At 42.6% G+C, this 25832-nt stretch overlaps 1 protein-coding gene across 2 annotated transcripts in view; it reads left to right on the top strand.

Annotated features, from left to right (window-relative positions):
* The window catches only part of grm8a (glutamate receptor, metabotropic 8a), a 185713-nt gene that overhangs the window by 118562 nt on the left and 41319 nt on the right, over positions 1 to 25832 (top strand). For both annotated transcript variants that reach the window (XM_054799984.1, XM_054799985.1), the window contains exons 4-6: positions 14606 to 14741; positions 14832 to 14986; positions 15745 to 15882. In XM_054799984.1, coding sequence (XP_054655959.1) covers positions 14606 to 14741; positions 14832 to 14986; positions 15745 to 15882 — 429 coding nt within the window. The remainder of the gene's footprint in view (positions 1 to 14605; positions 14742 to 14831; positions 14987 to 15744; positions 15883 to 25832) is intronic.

The raw sequence follows: 25832 nt of genomic DNA, 5'->3' as shown, positions 1-25832 counted from the left end.
TTCGCTAGAAGGTTGTGTATCGTTCAAGCAAGCAGGCAGCCGATGCAGTAAGAGCAAAGGAATCACTCATTCCAAACGTCACCACAGACGGCGCATCTTCACTGTTTACAATTGTACAGCGGCTAAAGTAAGATGAGCATTTATTCTGTATTTGTGTAGAGATGTAAGCCACGTGGGAAACTTGGAAACACTCCCTGAATCTCTTCTTCACTCACATATTGGCGCTAAACAATCATGGCTGCCCTCTGCTGCATGCACCCGCAATTACAGCTCTGGGGTTCACACCTGAGTGACCCCACAAAGAACATTCCCACACCTTTGGTGCAAACCAAAGTTGTTTGCAACCAAAAATAGTCCCAAATGATGGAAGCATTCTGTCTTGGATGCAATCCGAATTGGTTGAGAAATGTGAGACATGTATAGAACCCCCCCCCCATTCATTTTAATGGGAAAAATGTCTCGGAAAGTGCAGAATTGTGCAAAATCTGGGCATTTTTCAGAAAATTTGTTTAGGCAGCACCTCTCTCCCAAATGAGCCGAACATTTTGACGTATCAATGATTAAAATCAGTTGAAAACTGTGGGAGTAGATGAACAGAAAAAGAGTGGACTAAAAAGTGGTGCAGAATTGTATATTGATATACAATAAACACCTTTTTTCTTTAATATTTCAACTTCGTGCTACTAAAATGACATTATTTTCCTCATGATGATATGACGTTATTCTCATAACATTTATTCTTGTTAGATTACAACTTTCTTTCAATATTTGGACTTTATTCATGTAAAATTACTGCTGATTTTCCATTCTTGCTATTGTTTTTTTTTTTTTATTCTGAAATTATATTTTTCGAATGTGTCGCGGGATGATTAAAAAAAAAAACAAAAAAAAAAACAGCGTCGGACTGCAATTGGCCCCCGGGCCGCACTTTATACCCCCTAATGTCAATAAAACAGTGTAGGGTTTAGCTTGATTTTTATTATTATTTTTTTAGCAATTGTGAAAATTATGGAAAATGAATAACAATAAATAATATTGATATAATAATATTATTTAACATATCAATGTAATATTATATCAATAATAATTTTTATGTAATATTGAATAATATTCCGTATTTAAATAGAATTATTAAACTAATATTTATAAACATATAATCTCAAATATTTGGATTGGATTCCATTTGTGTTAAGCAAGCTGCAGCAAAATAAAGTTAGATTCTTTAGGGTTTTTAGGGGAAATTGGCGAAAATGAGTGGTACATTTGATTGTTCATTTTGCAATACTTGTGTAAAAAGAGAAAATGCAGTCTACTTTTCATTAAAAATACAAATATTTGATCATGTGACCAATGTTGTAACTGTGGATCCGGGACATTCAAAGAAACGTAAAATGATGAATGCACGAGAACGTACCGTAAAATAACGACACCAACACGCATGCTGTGCACAGCTGTAGCAAAATAAAGTTACCTTCAAAATGATATAAATATTATATGATATGAATCTTTAACATTGTAAATAAAAAAGCGGCCACAATGACATCAGACAATTCCAGTAAATGAAACAGAAGAAGCAAAATTCTTGCAAAAAGTCGGCCGGAGCGAAATAAAGTTCGCTCCGGCTTCCGATGGTTGTGGAGAAATGATGAAAGCCAATTAGCAAGCAGCAGTCAGTCCAGCAGCTTTGGAAAAGCCAATTAGAAGGCAGCGTACAAAAGATGTAACCTTTCCTGCCCGAGGAATCTCATTCCGTCCACTTCCACCTCCAGTTTACACTCGCATCTGTTCCCATTTATTTGGCGCCTATCTTGTGCACCAAGGTGACCACTATTGTGCTCTACCTTGACGAGTTCACTGCCAAATGCCCGGGAGGCCGGCGCGGCTTTAGGGAATTACATTAGGCGAGTTCAGAAGGGTCATGGAACGCACCTTCAGAGGTTAAAGTGATATAAATGAACGGAGGAGGAGGAGATGAGAGGTGGGACGTGTGTACGCAACTAGAAGATACATCTAGCGGAAGGAAGACGACACAATAGGGCCGCTGAAGCCTTGTTTTCCCTTGTTACTGCCCGTATTTCTCTGCGCTTAGCCCCCTTCTGACAGCTTTAATCAACACAATAAGGCTTGCTGAGGTTTCATTATGGAACTTTGGCTGCGAGGGCCTTCCAGGACCTGATAGATGGATGTAGTTTTCCCACAGAGAGGAGAGGCGGGGATAGATATTTGGGAGTCGATTGAGAGCGCTCTGAGGAGAAGCCGGGCCAAATCGATGGTTGCGTGGACGGAGAGGCGGAAATAACCGCATTTTGTGGCCGTCTGATTGGCCCCAAGCTGCACGGGGGGGTCGCAGTGGGGCAGATTAGAGCCGTACTTCCTGGATTAAAGCGTCAAAGAGCCGTCCTATCATGCTGATGGAGGAGAAGGGAACTTTATCAAGAGTTCCAGGCATGTCCAGACCCGCGACGTAGCTGCTCATTAGGTGGATCAATCGGAAGTGAGACGTGCGATGGTGACATTGTCCTCCTGGGAGCGCATTAGGAGCGACGGAAAGTCAGAACCGTCTGACATTGACTGTGGCACCGCATCTTATTGTTATTGTACATGATTGCACATGCTTCTTTTGCATAATAGGCAGGCCTGGCACTGAGGTGGCTATGCAAAACAACCCAACACAAACTGTTTCTGCAGTCTAACGAGCTCATTCCGTTCCATGCACGATGAAAAGGCCTGGCATCGTGCGCCGTGTTGAGCGATGCGAGCTCAAAACCACCATTAGCTACTAGCCGACGCTGTTTGTTTGTCTCATTCTACAGTGCTGGCTGGTCTGCAACTGCTGCGCTCAAAAGGGGAGCATTTATTTCATTTTTTATACGTTCCCCAAACCTGATGACTCATTTAAGTAGATAGATACATAGATACATAGAAAGATACATAGATAGATAGATACATAGATACATAGATAGATAGATAGATACATACATAGATAGATAGATAGATACATACATACATAGATAGATAGATAGATACATACATAGATAGATAGATAGATACATAGATACATAGATACATAGATAGATAGATAGATACATAGATACATACATAGATAGATAGATAGATACATAGATAGATACATACATAGATAGATAGATACATAGATAGATAGATAGATAGATAGATAGATACATAGATAGATAGATAGATACATAGATAGATAGATAGATCCATAGATAGATAGATAGATAGATAGATAGATACATAGATAGATAGATAGATCCATAGATAGATACATAGATACATACATAGATAGATAGATAGATACATAGATAGATACATACATAGATAGATAGATAGATAGATAGATAGATACATACATACATAGATAGATAGATAGATAGATAGATAGATACATACATAGATAGATAGATAGATAGATAGATACATAGATAGATAGATAGATAGATAGATACATACATACATAGATAGATAGATAGATAGATAGATAGATACATAGATAGATAGATAGATAGATAGATAGATAGATAGATAGATAGATAGATAGATACATAGATCAGTGATTTTATCGTTGATAATAATATGATTATTATTTTGAACTGTTTCTCCTGACATTACTGTTTGACTGTTTTTTTTATTTATTTTTATGTCAACATTCTACTAATATAACTAATATGACTTACCCTCTTAATATTTTGACTTTATTATCATAACTTGATAGCATTTACCCAACCTCATTTTCCTAAAATTTCAACTTAATTCTTTGTTTGGTTTGTTTCTTTTATTCAACTTGATGCTGTTTTTTTCCTGTAAATAATGTAATGACTTTAATCCCTTGATATTTCGTCTTTATTCTTGTAAGATTACAGCTTTTTTCCTGTTTTGCTGTTGTTTTTTTAAATGTTATTGTTTAATCGTACTTTCAGATTGTGCCGAGGGCCAGTAAAAAAGCAGTCGCGGGCCGTAAATGGCCCCCGGGCCGCCCTTTGGGCCCTCCTGATCTAAATGATTAGTAGTGGTTGTGAAGTCAAGGACATGTCAGGAGATTGGAATTTAGGCATGAATTGGCCGCGCCGCAGGATTCAAAGTTGGAGATAAAAGTAGCGGCTTCTACACCAGGAAACGACTCTTTTACAGTTCATTTCAGCGTGCATTGATTGTTATTAATAAATGGCAGCTGTTGGGTGCAGTGGCCCGTACAGACACGAAACACAACCTTTGTGTGCCATCAAGCTTGCAACCGTCGTCCTTGGTTGTACAAACCCCAAATGAGCAAGAAGCACAGCCTCGGGCCAACATCGTCAATACCTGAAGAATACTTCATGCGCAAGACGTATTGATTGGCTCCAGTCTATGCACGAGCATCGCCAAAGCAGCGGCACTTTGAAGAGGGCGTCTGCCATATGTACAGTGACGACAACGGCATATTGGATCAGAGCCTTCGGGCGGGACCGCGGCTGAAGCTTTAACGTGCACCAGTTGTTTTCTGCACATGGCGAGGTGGCTTCAGGATTACGTTGCAGTTGCTCGCTGTGGTTTGTGTCGCACGACGGCTGCGTGTTGGCTCATTGTCAGTGAACAGTAAAGCTATGCTGTCATACAAGCTGCACACTGACTTCTCTAAAGTATGTCCATTAAAGAGGTATGATCAAATGTGAGGCGTACACTCCCTTAGACACGACACAGCAGCAGAAAACACCCCCAAATACCAAGTGAAGTAACCGCAGTGCCATATTAGCATAGCACGGTGTCACACACACACACACACACACACACACACACACACACACACCGTACATAATGTATTCCCCTCTATTCATGTATCCCGTTTGCCCACACAGATGCCATCAGCAACAATATGCTCCTCTGCTATTCACAAAGCATCATGTCGCCCCAATATTCTGTCCATGGGTGGATTCAAATAGAAACAAATTACCGGGTGAATATTGTATGGACTGGATGATTGGGCAGCTGCGTGCACGCCGTGTGGCCTTACGGGTGCACACGGCCTATTGAATATTTAATCCATGAGCACCAGCGTCTTATTTCGAGAATGGCTCGATAATCACGGACGGTCCACGCGGCTACATCAACTTGCTGATGCGCAATTTTCGGTTTCAGTCTTTGTGTCTCGCAGTGTGGCTGACGTGAAGGAGATGATAAAGTCTTAAATTCGATGGGTGTTGCTTGTGTGCTCACATCAAATAGCAAGACTTTTCCCCCATGTGATAAGCATGGTTCCGTTGTAGATGGAAGGAGACATGCAGCGCAGCGCAAAACAGTCCCATCATCAGATGTTGTGCTGCATGTGCATTGAGAAACGATATCTTGTCAGAGTTCTATAATAATAATATTGTATGGAAATAATGCAGAACTTCTTCAAAAGTACAATGAAATGTTTATTCCAACAGGTGGAACCTACACAGAAGCAGTGAGGCCTGAGGCTCAGAGCTAAATCTCCTTAACTCATGATAATGTTAAATTAGCTAAAAATGGAGCAATGATCATAATTTATGTTGAAGATTTACACAGCGGCTCCCCGCACGTTTATGGTTCATACATATTTGCACATTTTTAGACTTCACTGAGACTTAGACAGGCTTCATTGATCCACCAGGGACATTTCTTGGTTACAGGAGCTCAGTTGCAGAAGAAAAGACAGACACTCTTAAATAAAATGCACTGCAATATGGATAAAATATAATAAAATAAGAAGGAAAGAATATAAAAAAGTAAACAAATAAAATAATAGAAGATAAGCAAGATTTGCATATTTGCAAATCGTTTGTAGAAATACAAACCTGATCTTTTACAGGTGAGGTATTGTAGAGCTGGATGGCGTGTGGTACAAATGAAGTTCTGTAGCGTTTACTGTGGGAACGGAACTGGAGGAGTCTGTCGGAGAATGAGCTTCGCTGCCCCTCTTTTGTCCGATGGAGTGGGGTGGGTGGGGTTGTGTGTGATGGAGAGCAGTTTGTCCGGTGTCCTCCTGTCTGACATTCTGACAAACGCCTCCAACTGAGTGCCGATAACTTGTTCGGTTTGTCCATCCGGTTTAGGATGTTTAAGAAAACTAAAAGAAAAACAACAAAAGCAAAAAACATGGAAAAATTTGCAAAAAAAATATTAAGAGGAAAAAATGTGATGTATGTAAATAATGAGGAAAAGTAACGTCATTTTAGTAGCGAAAAGTTGAAATATTAAAGAAAAAATGTTGATTTTCTTTGAAGTCATAATATTATCAGAAGCAAACAAATCCATGAACAATTTTTGGAAAATGAGGTTGTGGGGGGAAAAGTTAAAATATTATGGAAAGAAGGTCAAAATATTAAGGAGTAAAGTCAGAATATCAAGAGAAGAAAATGTACAAGAAGAAAGTTGACAGTTGGAAAATTCTTTTTAAAAAATGGAAAAAACTGCTGTAATTTTACAAGAATAAAGTCAAAATATGAACAGAAAAAGTTGTATTCCAGCAAGAAAAGAAGCTGCAGAATGTTACGAGAACGAACCAGTGATATTATGAGCAGGAATCATGTCATTTTAGTAGCATTTTAGTTGAAATAGTCAAGAAAAGATATGCTGGTTTTTTAAAGTTGTAATATTAGGAGAAACAAACTGCTGTGGAAAAAGTTTGGACACCCCTGATGTACAGCATACCACCGTCGGAAGGCCCACCGTTTTCACATGTTTATGTCTTTATGCGTCACTGATGTCTTTTTTTGTCAAGCGCGGTCCTTGAACGCACCGTACTGGTGTGCGCTGAGCCGGTTTGTTTGCATCTGCATGTCACAGCAAAATGTCGACACACTGATTTTTCATGGCCAAGGGGAGTCCTGTGTAGTTCCAGTTGTAGTAGTCGTAGCTTTCATCGTCCCGCTGAAGCTGACTGGAGGTTAGCGGGACATCCCGCCTGCAGCGACGTAAAGCGCATTTGGTGCTGATGTTTGTCCAGAAAGCACGGCAGCGCCTTCATATTCCCGTACATACACATCCTGCCACGGGGCCACGGGGCCCTAGTCGAGGGCGAGGCTGTAATTGGATGTCTGATTACCGCCAGATGGTAAGCGTGTGCGAGATCGAGAGAGTAAAAGGAATTGCCGGAAAACAAGAGAAAAAATCTTCTCCGAGGAGGAAAGAGACGAGAGAGGATGTGTTCTCTCTTTGTGATCTGGTGGCTTAACGTTGACCTTGCGCTTCTTATCTGCGCTCTGACATCCAATCATCCCTTGCTTATCTCCTCCTCCCTCACCTCACACCCTATATTTTTCATCTTGCACCTTCTCCCCCTTGTTGCTTCCTGCACCCTCCGACTGCCACCCTCCGCCTTCCTCCCCTTCCCCTTTCAATCCCACTGCTCATCTTTCTATCCCGCCCAGCCCCGCCGTCTGCCTCCCACCCATCGAAAAGGAAAGCCTGTGGGATTCGCCCGACTTATTGGAGATATCGGTGATGTGTGAGAAAGTGGCGGTTGGCTGGATGACTCATGTAGCGATACGATAACCGTGCGGACGCTTCAGCTGCGTTGGTCCGTATATAGCTCTGCAAATACGCTAATTGATGCCTCTGTTCAATTAACCGCTGAGTCTCCCATTGTTGCCAGGTAGGCAAAGAACCACAGGGGTCACTAATGAGGTCAAAACACTGTGGGCTTGTTGTTTCTAGACACAGTTGTTGCCATGATATCACTTTGGGAATGAAATGAATGAACTTTTTAATCATTTGGTCGACCAGTCCAACATTGGCAGGAACCAATGGGCTTGGGTTATTGGACACCTTCGGAGCTGTAATAAGTAGGGCCTGTCCCGATCCCGATATTGATATCGGATATCGGTCCAGGACCTGCGTCTAAAATCTCTGATATGTTACCTCGCACTCTTCCCCCGTGGTGGCACGCAAGTGGGGAAGTTCAACACGACCAACCCATCACGCTTCCGAGGCGGCACCACAAAAAAACAGCATGAGGATAATCGCACAAAAAAAGCTGAAACATCCTCTAAATATCAGGAAGTGAGTTTTCGCATTCCTACCGTTGCTGACTCTTGTTCTCTGTTTCGGTGTCATCACTCGATCGAGTCTTTTTTAACATCCACACCACAAAATAAGTCACAAAAGTATGTCTGATTCACGCTGATATCTGATCGGATTCATATCGGGATCGGCCGATACTCAAGGCTGCAATATCGGTATGGTATGTATCGGGACACCCCTAGTGATGAGTATATTGAAGGTTTTCTTCTGTCATGGTCTGGGGCTTCACGAGTGCTGTCGACACTGGGGGAGCTGCGGTTCATTGAAAGGAGTGCAAAGTAGGAAAGAACGTCTTTTATTAACACGAGATCAGCTCACACACAAAGCGCACACAAAAAGGGGAAACGACACAAACTCGCCATGGGAGGTGCAAACAGGAACACGAGTCCGATGAAAAGTGAAGCATAAATAATGAAGATGCAGACGGGTTTCATGGACTTAGTGCTAGCAAAAGCAGCTGAACTAAACAATACTTCATTACAAACCACAAGCAGGTGCGCCCCCCAGCTCCCTCCAACACGAGTAAAGAACACACACGCGGCGCCTAACAGGAAACGGAAATAACAAAATAAATGCACCAAATGGGCAGAACAGAGAAAAACCAAAGGTCCAAGGCGGTCAAGCGTCGTAAAACGCGCTGTGACATTGTGAAAGAGAAACTGGGCCGCACGGCAGCTTTCCGACATAACGATGCCAGACACAGCTGAAGCAGTGCAGAGTTGATACTACGCAGTCGTCCGACTACTTCGACCTCCCTTTGTTTTGAGTGGGAGCTGCAAGGCAGCACTTAAAAGCATCGCACACGCCGGACATTAAAGTAAGTAAGTGCTACCTGTCTGACTTCAGACTCAAGATGTGCTGACACCAGCCCGTCCGTGCAGGCCGAGTGAGATGTTAAACGTCCAAACTTACTCCACCCTCGTTTCTCTTTCTCACGCACACCTTCAGAGACCAAACTGAAAGATCACATCTGTCCGCTTGTATTTGGGTATCAGTGTAGTAGGAAGCTGTCATCACTGTTAGCAAAACCACTGCTGCTTTACGCTTCAAGCCAAGGCTGCTCTTGGCTGGGCTTTTAGTCACAAAAACACGCATTGAAATGAAGACTGGACAGATAAACAATCCAGCTGGGCTGATGGGTGCTTCGTGATCACACGTGATGAATAATTATTCATTGATTACACTTTAATTGATGTTTTCTTTTTAGCCCGAAGCCCAACTTAATATCAGGTTTTATTCTACTTTTTAAAAATGTTATTTGGTGTCATTTATTCATTTTTTTGACAGTTTGAGACAAATGGCAATTTAAATGGAATTGTATTTTATAAAGCACAGCTATTGAATAATGGCTTATAAAGCCATGTGGTTTTAATAAACTTTAAGTCAAATTATAATTATAACTGACATCATTTTATTTTACTTTGTTTTTTTGTATTCCTTTTTTTGTTGGAGTTTTTAAGTTCAATTATAATAACAGGTTTTATTCAACTTTTTGAAAATTGTATTTGTTGACATTCTTTTTCTTTTTTACATTTTTTTTTAAATGACTTTTTGGGGGGGAAATTGGAGACAAATGGCAACTTATATGGAGTTTTATTTCATACAAAATAAGTACTGAATAATGGTTCATAATGTCATTATTATACAATTTTGCGTATTTAGATTTTTTTTTAAGTCCAGTGTTTTATTTTATTTAGTTTTTTTCAATATATTTATTTTTTCATTTTTTTGCCATGTTTAGTTTTCCATTTTTTTAAAGTCCAGTTTTGTTAAACTTTTTGAAGATTGTATTTGTTGTCATTATTTTTCTTTTTTTTTCATTTTACTTTTTTTTTTTTTTTTTTAGCAGTTTGAGACGAATGACAATTTCGGTTGCATGTTATTTTCTATCCTTTGATTTTGGTCTTTTTAACACGTAAACAGACTAAACAGTCAGTTTCAAGCCAACAGGCAACTTAGCGCTGCTGTTGTTGTTTTTTTTTGAAAGCGGTAACTTTTTTGCAGGTTAAATTCACATATCGAGCCTTAATATTCTCACAGAGCCACAAATAAATTTCACCCCCAGGTCTGTTTTGCCTTTTCGGTTCACGATATCTTCATTTTACAAGTTGACTCAAGGCCTTAGCCGTCATATTTCAATTAGAGGATGTAAATTTCCATGGCTAGATGCTCCTTGGGTGGTGTTTTTAATGATTAATTTGCAAGGCAGTTTTAGCTCTGAAAGTGTGGGAGAACATGTTGTTTACCGCAACCCCTTAATCTGCAGAAACTTGCAAAGCACACAAACTTGCAGACACTTAAATCATTGATCGCTACGGCCCTCCGACTGATGATTATCGTTGCGTGTGTGTGGTGGGGGGGCACAAAAGGGCATTTGAGGAAACGGCAGAAGCAGCTTGTTTAATTAGTGCTTATTCTTGTCTCAGTTGGTTAATTGATGAAAATTGTGCGGCGTGGAATGGAGACAGATCGATAATTAGCAGCATTTCAAACACAATGGACGTAATTACACCCCATATTTTAGGGTTTGTGCCGGGAGAAGTGCTGGACTTGAGTTTGTTTTAGTCGTCCGCAGGAGACAGATGCGAGAGTCCACACAAAAATGCAAACAGGTTTCTTGTACGCTCGCTCGCAAAGCCAACGAATTAGCACATTAGCAGACACAATGTGACTAAATTACGATTTAGTCACATTCCATTCCGCATTGACGCCTGGCTAATCAGGTTATTAGAGATAAAGTAAGAGCTCATGTTTCTCTGCGGGTGCCAAGCCCAAATAATTCAATCACAGCGTTCCCGATAAAAGCGCTACAGTGAGCTAATAAACACGCTCGTATTGCTTCACCTCAAACAAACCATTTGCATTTTGCATTTTTACACCAGAAATGTTGGTGAGTCACATTTGGGATTCTCAGAACAGAAATTGAACATGTCCAAAAAGGAATGGGAAGATGATATTATTCAAATGGGCTAAACACGAGGCTCAGAGCTAATCCCCTCACATTCAAATACGAACATCAACAAAATAAAGCTTACTTTTACTGTATTTGTTGAGAAATATGAGCATTTCAAACCTAGAAAGGCAACCAACGTGCTACGTTTACTTGCACGGGGAACCTCACTCCATGCCACAGTAGTTAGTGGGGCGAACCAACAAGCTTCATCTCAAAATACCTCACTATCACATGCTTGGCTAATGCTAGGAGGTCTTTTTTTTTTTTTTTTTACTTTAACGCCTGAAATGTTGTTGATTAATGTTGGGAATTATTAGGCTAAACCCCGAGGCTCAGAGCTAAACTTATTCAAATTCATTTGCAAACATCAATAAAATAAAGCTTACTAACTCCGTATTTGTTGAGAAAAATAAGTATGTCAACATGTGAAGGTAACCAACGTGCTAACTTTGCTGGCATGGGGAACCTCACTCCAAGGGCCTTTGTCTGGTTCCTGCCATGTAGTGTCGTGTAGCGCAAGCTGAAGGGTTATTTAGCTTTTTTACATCAGAAATGTTGTCGATTCATGTTTGGAATTCTCCGAAAAAGGAATGGGAAGAAGCAGACCGTGTTCCAATGAGCTAAACCCGAGGCTCAGAGCTAAATCCCCTCACATTTGAAATTCAAACATCAACAAAATAAAGTTTACGAGTACAGTATTTGCTGAAAAATATAAGCATGTCAAAATGTGAAGGCAACCAACGTGCTAACTTTGCTGGCATGGGGAACCTCGCTCCAAAGACCTTTTGGTTGCTTCCTTCCATGTATTGTATGCTAGGAGGTCTTTTTTTTTTTTTTTTTTTTACACCAGAAACGTGATTGCTAGTTTTGGAATTCTCGGAACAGAACAGCTAAACTTCTTCACATTGAAATACGCAAACACGCAAGCCAAATGTAACAAAACAAAGTTTTCTTGCGAGGTATTGGACCTTCTTACGCTGTTTCAAAAGGAAGGTTATTATGCAAAACAAACTAATACAAATTGTGCATTTGCGGTGCCCATCCCTCGTCAGCACGAGAGCAAAGTTTGAGGAAGCACAAACTTTGGAACAGCGACGCTTGTCATCAACGCCGTCTGCTCGGCAAACAAGGCATTTACAATCAGCGTAGTACGGGGGCCAATTGGCGAGAAACGGCAGTCATCATTCCTGTACTGGAGTTGACGGCGTTCACATAACGTAAGCTCCGCGTTGCTTTTTAATATGCATCATCACAAACAGCAATACTTAGAACCGACCCTGCTGACATTTGGCTTCCCCCCCCCCTCGTGATCCCTCACCGTCGGCCAACAGTGCAGAACAACGCATGTGAAAGACAGCTGTTGTTTTTGTTTATCAAAGCAACCGGATAAGAAGAACCCGGGAGGTCATACTGGGGTCATATTTCTTTACGTCCCATCGGGCATGCAAGCAAGAAAGCGAGTCTTTAAGCTGTTGTCTCGGCAACGATGATGAATGTTTGAGGGTTGCAGACGCCGGCTTTTGCACGCGCCGTCCAGTTTGTCTTGGACTTCATTTGAAACGAGGAAAGTCTGCAGACAGTTACCGATGACACCCGTCCAGCAAACGGCGGCTTAATTGCTTCAAGGACAGCGCGGAGAGGACGCTGCCGGCGTGTACGCATTTTTGCAATACAAAGGCGCACGTCAAGTAAGAGATTATCCTTGAGGAAGTATTCGGAGAAAGTATTTGATTTTAGTATTCAGCCCCGCGCAGCCCATCCCCGAGAGGCTTCCAGTTTGGAGGCTAATGAATATTTGCACGATTTAAGAGGAGTGACGCGTCAGCGCTGACAGGGACGCACAATGGACGGCCTCGCTCCCGAGCACAAACAAGACGGCGTTCTACGTCGTGTACCGGTTGGGAATCAGCAGGCTTAATGTGCTACAAGGACATAATCCTCCACACCTTGATACAATACAGCACAGCTAATGAGAGGAGCTTGAATATGACGCGCGTGCTAACGTGGTTTGTGGTGATCGTGCCAAAGCAAAGAAGGCATATTTCCAAGTTGAAAATTCTTGCAGGTTTAATGTGCGACAAGGCCGTCGTCCTGCACACCAGCAGTCAGTAGAATACAGCAACACAGCAGTCGCTGTACACCACGTATACAGTACACCACGTGCAGTGTTGGCCCTTCCTGATTCTTGTTGGTCACTCTTAAATGTCTCAGATCATCAAACCAATTTAAGTATGAGTCGATGACAACACGACTGACCACAAAATGTGTTTTTTAAATGAAACTTTTCATTATTAAGGGATTAAGCGATATTATTATTACAAAATCCAAAGCTACATGGTCCTGTGTGAAAAAGTGATTTGCAACAACTGCAATCCAGCATTTGTGATAACTTGCAAAGAGTCCGCTCCTCTTTGCACAATTGTTGTCATTCAGCCACATTGGAGGCTTTTCCAGCATGAAGCGCCTTTTTAAGGTCATGCCACAGCATGTCAATAGGATTCAGGTCAGGACTTGGACTAGGCCACTCCAAAGTCTGCATTTTGCTTTTCTTCAGCCACTCAGAGGTGGACTTGCAAAAAAAGAAATCAGGAAGGGGTCCGAGACTTTTTCACACCTGTATGTTGGCAATCTGCTGCTGCGATCGGTCCCCGAGCGTGATTATGTCGTAGTTCCCAAACACTTCAATTGATCACGGTCCGTAAAGTGCTGGGTCCGTATGCGGACCGAGGTCCGCCATTTGGCGATGGCTGGTAAATGATTGATGTGTGTTCTATGCTGTTATGTGAGCCTATGAAGTGTGGGAGGCGCTGTAGAGCTCCTCTGGCCAAAGGTTCTTTTCAAAAATCTTTTATAGCAAACGCCATCGCCATCCTTAATTCATCAAAATGAACAACCCACATGTCTCCCTCCATGTTTTATGTATTTTACTAGATCTTGTCTTACCCCTATTTTTATTGCTATTTGAGTTAACCTCTGTTTTTATGTATGAGAATGTTCGTATTGGACTGCTGTGCTGGTGAGCCAAAGACAGTTTTCCACCTTGGAAAATGAAGGTCTGTTCTGATCTATTGCTGTTGTCCACCTCCCTTGGTGAGTTTGTTTTCTTGCTTCCTGGGTTAACGCCACACAAAATCATAGTTAAACATGACAAATCTGGACATCAACTTCAAAATGGTCGCAGGCAGTCTAAACGTGATGTGCGTGCTAATATTCTCATGTCATTCCGTGCTTTCTTATTTCCTGCTTTGGCTCTTAATGTGGTGTATGTTCCTTGAACTGTGCGTTGTGATGCATCTCGCTGCATCTCTGTTAGCTGTTTTCCAGTTTGATGGTATTATTCTCCTTTTCTTGCGCGTACCCGTTTTCCACCTCCCATGGTGAGTTTTATGTTTGGCTTAGCTGCGCCTCCTCGCCTTCTTTGTTATTGCGAGAATTTGACTTTTTGTGTGTCGTGAGCTTTATTGGACCAACTTTCCACCACGTTCTTGCATCCTGAGGTAGCGCTACACGAAATCATAGCAAAACACGATACATGTGGTTTGCTGTCATCATGCATATGCAAAGTGACCATCTTTCAAAGTTGAGTAAAACCTCTCCCTCTTGTGCTCCCAGGCGGTGTTTGCATCGCGCAGTCCTTGAAGATCCCACGAGAGCCAAAGCCGGGGGAGTTTGACAAGATCATTAGACGCCTGCTGGAGACCTCCAACGCCAGGGCCATCATTATGTTCGCTAATGAGGATGACATTCGGTACCACAAGTGCCCCCACTGTCACGCTGCCGCTACAGTGCTTTTACTTTTCGAACACTTCGTTTGACACCTTACGTTTTGTCGTCTTAGGCGTGTTCTGGATGCGGCGAAGAGGAACAACCAAACAGGACACTTCCTGTGGGTGGGCTCAGACAGCTGGGGGTCCAAGATCTCCCCTGTGATTGGTCAGGAGAGAGTGGCGGAGGGAGCCATCACCATTCTCCCCAAGCGAGCGTCTGTGGACGGTAAGTTGGAGGAAGTGGAGACATTCTTAATGCTGAAGACAAGCATGTCCAAACTTTTTCCAGCAAAACTGAAGGATGCCGGTGTCCCTATTAGCACAAAATGTTCCCAAAAAGTGCAATAAAAAGGTAGAGGTGATACCCAATTTGCTGCACAAATGAGGTCCTATGGACGCTGCCCTCGCTAGAGGGCACTTCCAGGGGCACTCTGTTCCACGAGTCCCCAACTTCGCTCACCTTTGACCTCTCTAAAACTCTCGAGAGTAGAGTTAGAGCTAGAGTCGATGACATTTGGGCCCTCAAGCCGTCTTTTAAATGCATATTTGGTCTATTTTTCTTCCGTACCTATCCCGTTATCCCCTTGCCACGTACATGAGGAACCGCACAGGTGCATTTCTCCTGACAGCAGAGGAGATTAATCAAGGCAGCTCTTGTCAAGCACGGCACAGCACGTCCCACGTCAGTCTGGTACACTCCAGGGAGTTTTCCACCCTCCACGGTTGGTTTCACGTACACTTTGTCGTCCCTGCGGAGCCTAAAACTGCCTTTTTTTTTTTCAATGAGCTGTCAGTATGTTTTTGCAGTCGTGTACGCCGAGTCTACAGCGGCAATCAGACAGGTGTTATCCCGGTAATACCCCTGATGCACTGGAATTCTAAATCCAGACGATGCCCAGTGGCGGTTGTCTCTCACCGTGCTTTTATCGCCAAATACCAAACAACTTCAAAGACTTATTAATGCTCGCTGATGTGCCCCTGCAGCTTTTGACCGTTATTTCCGGAGCCGCTCCCTGTCCAACAACAGAAGGAACGTTTGGTTCGCCGAATTCTGGGAGGAGAATTTCAACTGCAAGCTGGGCATGCACGGGAAACGACCCGGCAGCCTTAAGAAATGCACAGGTAGGACCCCAAACATCTTGTGCTGTATTGAACCGAACTGTAAAAGTACCTACCGAAGCATGATGATACTAGCATGTCTATCAATATATCTTTATGAATACTGCAAGTGCATGTGTGAGTGTGTTTTTTGCTGTGCTATCGAAACGCTTGCAGCTTGTTATTGGAGACAAAGCCAAGCACCGGAACCGAGGTGTGTGTCGTGTGTGTGTTGACAAGGTGTTTGTCCACGTGTGTGATTACATGTGGTCGTGTGACTTAAAGCAGAGTCAGTGATTCCAGTTCATACGACTTTATGACTCACCAGAACACCAAGCATAAATCCTGCATAGTCTTTGCTGGGTATTGTGTGCGTGCGTGTGTGTGTGTGTGTGTGCGCGTGTGTGTGTCACAGCAGGTATCCCCTGGCCTGACGCCTGCCATCAGTTCACATAATTAGCTTTGCAAGAACTGTGACGCCCGGTGACCATCTATTACACGCAGTGGCTTTTGCGTGAGTGGGCGTGCACCTGTCGAGGGCCCCGGAGTCGGGCAGCGGAGTCCATTAATTCCAAGTGGCGAGGTTTGTGACCTCCAACACACAAAAGCCAATCCGGGAAGTCACCCTGCTGTGAAAGGTCGCCCCGGCAACACACCTGAGGGGAAGGATATGGAAATAAGCGCGGTGATGGTGATTGTGCGTGATCGAGCTTGAGAGGCGTGAAGCAAATAAAAGGATGAGTGTCGATAAATGGAAATGGCAACAGATGCAGACGTTCCAGAATGAAGCTCATTGAATAACGAATAATAAATAAATACTGTGATATTTTTACTTATTAATTTGCTCCAAAAGGTCAGAACTGAAACGCACAAAAATGGAAGCATTATTTTTTCCATTGGTAGTGGTGTAAATCTCATTAAGCCATTCCAGACATCCAAAAATATGAGCGAAAAATACCTAGTATAGAAACTAGTTATCCTTGTACATGCAGAAAACACTGCAAAGTAATGACAAATGAGAAATGAAATGCATAAATGAACATTTCACATCACCTTTACGTTTACTGAAGGCGGCGAAGAGCGAACAGGGGATCCGCGCCAACAGCATCTTCTCAACACCTCCCATCGTTTGTGATCCCTGTTTTGTTTCCCCCTTTGCAACATCAGCCCCCTCGGTTTCTTATTTCTTTACCTGGATGGAATTTATTGTTGATGCGTGAAATGGACTCGTTTGTGTAACATCCTTATTTGATGCCGTAGTCCAGTAGAGCCTTGATTGGGGTCATTCGTTCATTCCAGAAGGTCCGACTCTAACCGAAACGGACATTAACGGAATAAAATGTTCCCATAAGAAATAAAGTAAATCCGATTAAACCGTTTCAGAAAACCAAAATGTTAACAATAAACAGGTTTTTATAGTTTTACTATGATAGTCTTACATGCAGAAATCAATTCCAAATGCGTATGAATACATATCAATGAGGAATGAAGGGAAAAGCAACATTTAAGCTTACTTTTACCTTCATTGAAGACATGATTGTTGATGCGACGGTCCCTGAAGACACGATGTGGCAGCGAGACACCACAACAGGAACACACGTCATCAATGAAGCAAATGTTCATTTATTCCTTTCATTCCTCATTTGTATGCGTTTAGAAAGCTATAAAAACATGTTTTGGGTTAACATTTTTGAGAGTATAGACGGGCGACGTAACGTAGCTGACTTCCGTTTCCAGTTGCCATTTTTTTAGCTAGCTAATGGGACGCCAACAAGAAAGGATGTTTTGTGATAAAAAATACATTAAGAACACAGCTGGACTCACGCAGCGTATCAATGACACGACAAGACGCCGCAATGTTGTACTACAACCAGAGAATGCACGCAACGCGAGGCAAAATTGTGAAAAACAAAAACATGCTAACCAGGGCGGACACTAACTGAGGTTCCGATATTGAACGATAACCAACGCAGTGCACGACAACCGAGCCAAATTTTTTGTCGAAAACCAGATTGAAGTGTCCAATAACGCCTCACTTAAGCCTGGGTGATGCTTCTGCGGAGTCACTACGCTGTCCCCTCCGATGCCTCCTTGATCCTTTTACAGCACCTTACTTGGAATTCTCTGCCGAAATGCCTTAGTTACTCACTTGCTTGCTTACTTACTGCAGTCTTCTCCAGCCCGGTCTGTCCTGGACAAGATGCCAGGCTTCTTCCAGGGACTTGTCATCGGCCCTCAGATCCTGAGCCACAGTGTCAAGCCAGTGGGTGTGGGGAGCGTCTCCAGGCCCCAGCATGATGGGGCTCAAAGCCAGGATGGCACGGGGTTGGATGATCAGGAGACATGACTGAACCAGCGTGCTCTTCGCATTGCTGCAAGTCGAGAAGCACGGAGTTGTTGTGTCCGCTTTCAAATCCCGGTGTTGGTGGCATGGTGGAACCATTTTACTCTCAGGATCCTCCTGAGGGCCTGGCTGCCAGGGTGTTGCTCAGGGGCCTTTCTGCACCATACAGGAGGACTGGAATGACAGAGGCGTTGTATACTTGGAGCTTGGTCTCTCTAGTATCCACTTGGGTCTCCAGAGAGACTGCAGGATGGAGGCTGCAAGGACTCTGGATATTGTGTCTCAAAGGTATTTGAGGGTGGGGACAAAAGCCAAAACCCCAGGGGTGGTGTTTTCCGGTGAGTCAACTCAGAGAGCAACCACAACCTCGTAGATCATTTAGCTTGTAAGCGTCCTTTGTTGTGAGCGAACAATGGAAATGAATGAGGTTAAGGTTGAGGCTTAGCGCAGTCTGCTGGGGAATGGGCAGCCACCGGGGATCCGGACTGTGGGTCAGCAACCTGGTCAGTGAAGCTGAGCATCCATGTGCGGGCGAACCTGTGGGCAACTTGTGTGAGGTGTCTTGCCCGAAGACAACAGCAGCGATTGGGATGGAGGAAGCCTCCAGTTACTGGACGATCCGCTCTACCTCCTGAGCCACTGCCAAGAGAGGCGGGGGTGTTTTTGGAGCGAGAACTTATTGTAAATGTTGAAATCTGAGCAGAGGGCAAAGGTGGATTCTGAAGGAGTCATGCACACCCAGGAAATAATGTACAATAAATGTATTATGAGCCATCCAATCACATTTGGAGATGCACTTTAAGCTACACAGGAGGGTTTGGAGGGGGAGGAGTGAGCCGGTGTAGTGTACGCTGCCGCCTCGAAGCAGAAGCATAATCCAGGCTTTAGAATTCATACATCAACATTTAATGGAGGCATAAGCAAGCAGACATCAGCATTACGTCCAAATTTTTCTATAATGGATTCATAAATCAACCGCTTCCTTCATCCTGCATCTTCATTCCCAAGCATTTTTGTGGGAGATTTTTAAGCAAGTTGCAGTTGTTACTCTTCTAGAGGTCTGCTCTTTGAAGACACAAAGCCCCCATCAAAGACCTGCGCTGTTAGGGGTGCGTGAGATACACTCAGGGGTTCCACCATCGGCTGCAAATCAAGCGTATGCTAACAAGGAGGATGAGGAAGGAGGGAAGGCTGTAAAAGCCTCATGGAGGCTGATGCGAGAGCATAGAAAGACAGTTATAGACAGACGTGTTCCTGTACATGTTTTTTTTACCGGCTTCGTACACGTGAGGGACTGATGTGATGTACTCATGCAGAACACGCTGCATGCGCCTGGATGGAGCTTGCATGTGCACACAAAGGTTGCCTTTATGGGTTAGCTCATGCTTTGTAGTTGGAAGGCATCGCCGTCGATCACTGGAGCCGTAAACACGGACGTCAGGGCGCAAGTTCTGTAGACAGGACTTGTACATATCAGCTAGACTAACTAACTAACTAACCAACTAACTATACAGTAGCCACAGTATGAACACATCAATGCCAGCACAGCATGCAACAGGGAAGTAAACACACATAGGACTACTACAACTAGTACTACTATGAGGAACAACAACAACATTAACTCGGAAATCAGAACCTTAGCAGATTTTAACAAAACAAGTGCCGCAAGGCATGCTGGGAAGCCGGAAACTCTCCCAGTGTAGGCGAGTTGGCAAGAGAAGTCTATGTCCTGAAGAACCCGTTCATGTTCTGAAAAACATGTTTTTATGAATAAAGATCGAGAAGGTTGGATTTGCTGCACGTTTTTGGCGGAATATGTCGCTCATAAGGATTGTGGATGCTGGGCAAAATTCCCCAAAAAGTGCAGTTTTCCTTATATTATATACTGGATAGTAGTACTGTATATCTTTCTTATTTGACCTTCTGTTTATTTAGGCGACACATGCATCATGCAGATGTTGTTGGCGGTGAATGCACCTCGAGAATGAGGAAGTGTTGCTCCCAGGACAAACGGAGAGATGCGTTTGCGAGTTGGAGATGGGATGTGGTGTTGGAATTGCCCTGTTGGGGATGTGTTGAGGTCAGAATAAAGTTCTGAAAGAGTGCCAGACGGCTAACTGTGCTCGCTATACAATAAATGAATTCGTGCTTATTTGCTTTGGTAGACCACGCACCTGCAGGGGATTCGGCGGTTAACTCATTTGAGGCGTTTATTGGAGCAGTTATGGCTATTTTTTGGACTGGCTGTTTTGTTGTTGTTGTTGTTGTAGTGGTAGGCGTTCACCCCTGCAGTAAAGACACAATAAATAGCTTTAATTCCACTAAAACGCTGGTTGACTTTAAGTGAACTTTATGCCTAAATGATCATAATGGTCGCGAGAATTCATTTATTGTAATTTCCTCCTCTCTTGCACATGTCCCGAGGCTCTGGTTCTGTCACGGCACGACTGTGTTTACGCACCCGACACACACTAAAACACACACTCTGCAAGTGCTGTTCCCGCTAATGTGATTTTTACACCTCGGTATGTTTGCGCTCTTATTTAGTTTTATTTTGTCTCTTCTTCTCCCTGTCTTGATGCCGCATCCAACCGTCCTTTGTGTCTCTGGCATCAAACGGGCGTTCGCTCAGCGTGCGATTCCTTGTTGTGGTGAAAGTCGGTGCGGCAAAGAGATCCAAGCAAAGAATAAAAGTGACAAAAGGAAATTAAAGACATGCACGGAAAGAGAACAAAGTGGAGGCATGCACAGTGATGCAGCATAATATGAATAATGACTCATGAATATTTTATGGGGGCTCTCTGTATCTGCTGTAATATATACCCATAATAATAAGGAGATGTAATATATATTAAATGCTTATGTCAGCAGTGTGGCATTAGTCAGGGGGAGTGGTGATTTGCTGTGAATTGCTCTTTTTAAAACAGAATTTGTCACCGAGATGTGTGCGTTTTTCACTTGGAAATGACCGTGAACAAACTGACGGTAATGAGATCATTTTCTCATATAGCCGTGTTCAACCCTTTAACCCTTGAACGCCTGACATTCATTGAGGAGGCGCTTATTTTTGTAAATGCATTGCATCGCACCTCGCATTTGATCTCCTCCTTCCTTGTTGTTATTTTGGATTCTTTTGTAGTATATTTACCAATATTGTTTTTTCCTTTTTTTAGTAGGTTTGTTTTTTTGTTGTTTAGGTTCTTTTCTTAGTTTTTTTCCCTGATATTTTAGTTTTTTCCTGATATTTTAGTTTTTCTGTTATTTACCGTAATTTACGAACTATAGAGCTGCACACCTCTAAATTCAAAGAGAAAAAAGGATTTGTACACATCTGGGCCGCACTGGACTACAGGCTGCAAGTGTCACGTCGTAACATGGGATATTTAGTGCACAGAAAGATTTGTTAAGCTTTTGATTAAATAAATGCTTTTTTCCCAACAGGGCCGAACACGAGCAGTGCGTGTGACACGTCTAGTTAAACAGTAGTCGACCAAAAAAGTCCTTCATCGCCGTCTTCATCCTCCTCCTGGGAACTAAAACCACTAGAGTCGTCTTCTTCAGTGTCAGAACTCCATCATCACACACTTTGTCAGTCTCTCTCTTTCGTTGTCGCTCTTGGAGTCACTTTTGTGTCGAGCTAAATTAGCCATTTAGCTTGAGTCTGTGTAGGCTCTCAGTCGTACAGGAGTTGTCCATCGAGGAAAAGGCTTCTTGAGACGTCATCTGTACTTCTGTGTAGAAGGTGTCGGACGTTTCGCTCCTCATCCGAAGAGCTTCGTCAGCAAACTAATAAGTGCTGGTAGCTTAGGCCTTAAATACAGTAAGAGTGGGCGGAATTGGTGTGCCAACACCCTCCTCCTATTGGTTCGTTACACTAAGCCTGCATTCCTCATCTTTACAGTGGTATAATCCTATCCTGTTATTCACACCTACGATAAAAGGGAAGTGTCGCTCCCTGAATTGGGTATGAACGACTCTGATACTGGCTTGTTAGCATCTATTGTTCTGGCTCGGCCCTGCCTTCACCTCATTTGCAAGACTAAGAGCTGTGGGTTTTGGTCTCAGTAACCTGCTGAACACAGGGTCCAAATTGAACCTCAAACCACCATTCCGATTCAATGATGGGTTCTGTTGTTTGACAAAAATAGCTTCCTTTACTCCTCTTTCAAACCATCTGTTTTCTTTGGCCAAAATCTTTACCTCGCTGTCCTGAAAAGAGTGATTGGTAGCTTTCAGGTGTAGATGTACTGCTGATTGAGGACCACTAGCATTGTCCCTGCGATGTTGATAAAGCCTTTTTTGGAGCATTTGCTTAGTTTCCCCAATGTAGTGCTCTTTGCATTCCTCATCTTTACAGTGGATGGAATAGACCACATTGCTCTGTTTCTGGTTTGGAGCCTTGTCTTTAGGATGCACTAATTTTTGTCTCAGGGTATTTACTGGTACAACCAGTAAAAGCCTTGTCTTTAGGATGCACTAATTTTTGTCTCAGGGTATTTACTGGTACAACCAGTAAATACCCTGAGACAAAAATTAGTGCATCCTAAAGACAAGGCTCCAAACCAGAAACAGAGCAATGTGGTCTATTCCATCCACTGTAAAGATGAGGAATGCAAAGAGCACTACATTGGGGAAACTAAGCAAATGCTCCAAAAAAGGCTTTATCAACATCGCAGGGACAATGCTAGTGGTCCTCAATCAGCAGTACATCTACACCTGAAAGCTACCAATCACTCTTTTCAGGACAGCGAGGTAAAGATTTTGGCCAAAGAAAACAGATGGTTTGAAAGAGGAGTAAAGGAAGCTATTTTTGTCAAACAACAGAACCCATCATTGAATCGGAATGGTGGTTTGAGGTTCAATTTGGACCCTGTGTTCAGCAGGTTACTGAGACCAAAACCCACAGCTCTTAGTCTTGCAAATGAGGTGAAGGCAGGGCCGAGCCAGAACAATAGATGCTAACAAGCCAGTATCAGAGTCGTTCATACCCAATTCAGGGAGCGACACTTCCCTTTTATCGTAGGTGTGAATAACAGGATAGGATTATACCACTGTAAAGATGAGGAATGCAGGCTTAGTGTAACGAACCAATAGGAGGAGGGTGTTGGCACACCAATTCCGCCCACTCTTACTGTATTTAAGGCCTAAGCTACCAGCACTTATTAGTTTGCTGACGAAGCTCTTCGGATGAGGAGCGAAACGTCCGACACCTTCTACACAGAAGTACAGATGACGTCTCAAGAAGCCTTTTCCTCCATTTAGCTTGAGCTGTCCTCTTTATCACGCAATAGTCCAGCCTTTTGGAAACCCGTTGTGGTGGATTTGGGTTTAGTAGTGGATTTTGGATATAGTGGATTGTTTGACACACTATAAACCTTGCAATCGTACCTCCACGCGATGTTCCCAGCTTGAGACACGAGACACTTTTTTTCATCGCCGTTAAGCATCTGCTGCGGTCCAAGCAGTCCAAGCTGAAGCTGTAGTAATTCTACACTCAAACAAACGTACGTAAGATTTGTCAGATCAAAAAACGGAACACTAGTGGCCATCCACGTTTTTTTGTTTGTTTCCTGCAATTTTATTTCCCTGACAGTCCAGCAATTTTTATGGTTTTTTAAATGTGCTTTCTGTTTTTTTTTTTTTTATTTGATTTTTATTTCTTTACTCTTGCTTTATTGCTTTATTTTTTCTTGATGTGTTAGTCCCCCCCCCCCCAATATTTCTGATATGAAATGTTTTTGTAGTGCTCTGTGCCTGATTGTTGAGTTTTTTTTCTATTATTTTAGTTAGTAGTTTCTTAAGTTTATTAAAAAATGTTTCTGTTATTTAGTTGTTTCATAGTTTCTTCCCTGCTTTTAGTTTCTTTCCTGCTATTTTTTCCCCAAAATAGTTCTGATAGTGACATTTTTTGGTGCTTTTCTGTCATTTATTTATTTTTTGTTAGTTTCTTCCCAGTTTTTAGTTTATTGTTTCCTGATATTTTAGTTGCTTTTCCGAAGGTTTTTCTGATATTAAATGTGTTTGAAGTCCCCCCCCCCCCGATCTTTTGCTTGTTGTTTTTAAAATTGATTATTTTAGGGTTATTTTTTATTTATTTTTTTGCTAGTTGTCATTTTAAGAGGACAACAAAGCAAAATAGTGGAGTGAAAAATGAATGAAATGCATCCAGGCAGTACAATGTAATAAAATGGCTTTAATGCTAACTGGAACACAAAAGCAATCCACGTGTGATTGCGTATCAGCCAAATCCTTTCAAAGTGCTACTGTGCATTTTCGAGAAAACCTCTAAATTGTCTGAAAACTGTCAAGAAAAATCAATTGCTTGCGTCTTGGCTGTAGTTTCCTTTGTTTGTGTGTGCATTTTTATTGGCAAAGCCATTGGCTCTCTGCATAAACATTCTCTGGGTGAATGAAAGCAAATTGATATTTTACACTAAATCCATACACTGAAAAATGTGTCACTAATGATGCAACGTTCACTCATTGAAAGGATTTAAGGCTGTGCCGTATCGACGTATTCCCTGGGCTTTACCGCTGGCTTGTTTAATCATGTCTGATCCTCATTTTGCATTCTTCTCCCATTGATTATTTGGGTCTGTTTGGCAGGGTAAGCCTCGGAGCTCCGAGGTGTGTGTTTGTGTGAGTGTGTGAGTGTGTATTGGGAGAAACTTGACAATAATAGGAAGGAAGTGCGTGTTTAGTTGAAAAAAGTTGTAAAAGTCAACTCTCCGGACAAGCTAATCAGATGCAAATGTATTCATGAGCATTCCAGTGCCGTTTATTTCCTTATATTTATTCTGTCTGGGTGTGATCAACAAAAACAGGGAGCATATGTTTGCTACACGAAAAGACAAAGAAAAGCTTCTTTAATGGGACAAAAGGGAGGAAGATGGGAATTGAATTTGTGCGCCTAATTGATGTTTAATCAAGGAGCTGGTTCAAATCATTAGTCGGCCCGTCATCCGTGGCGCTATCAATCACTCCCGGCCGTGTAAAAGCTGGTTTGCACGCCGGTCCGTGAAGGCATCCATCAAGGCGCCGCTGCGAGTCAGCACTCTGGAATTAGCCTCCCTAACTTCACCTAATTTAATGCTTTGGCGTCGCATCGAACGCAACACCAGCGAAAACAATCAACATCCCCAACAGCCTCAATCACGCTGTCGCAATTGAACCCCCAGGATTTTAAATATTGCACGAATGGAAATGTTACAAGGCCTGCTTGATCATTTTTTATTCATTAGGAAAAATTGATCCAAAATCGAGCTTTTCTTTCCGTCCCTCTGGAGAGAGTCTTGAGGAAAAAAGGGAAGTCTTACAGGAAAAATGAGGACACCCCCGAATCCTCATGAAACAAATGATCAGTGACTTGTGGACAATTAGTTGCTGAGTCAGAAATGTTTTTCTTCATGTTTTACAACCAATAGTGTTGAAATTGTACACACGTGTGCTTCTCAGTCCCCTAAAGGTACCAAATGTACTAATTTCATGGTGATTCAACTCAACAGCCTGAAGCAGGGCTGGCCCAACCTTTTTCCACCAAGCGCAACAAGAACAATGACATTTTCCACAAATGACAACTTTATTTGTTGTTTTGTTTGTTTTTCATAATATTATGACTTTGAAAAAAATA

Source organism: Dunckerocampus dactyliophorus, chromosome 15, assembly GCF_027744805.1.
Source record: "Dunckerocampus dactyliophorus isolate RoL2022-P2 chromosome 15, RoL_Ddac_1.1, whole genome shotgun sequence".
Taxonomy (NCBI): domain Eukaryota; kingdom Metazoa; phylum Chordata; class Actinopteri; order Syngnathiformes; family Syngnathidae; genus Dunckerocampus; species Dunckerocampus dactyliophorus.
This window is presented reverse-complemented; position numbering and strand designations above follow the sequence as displayed.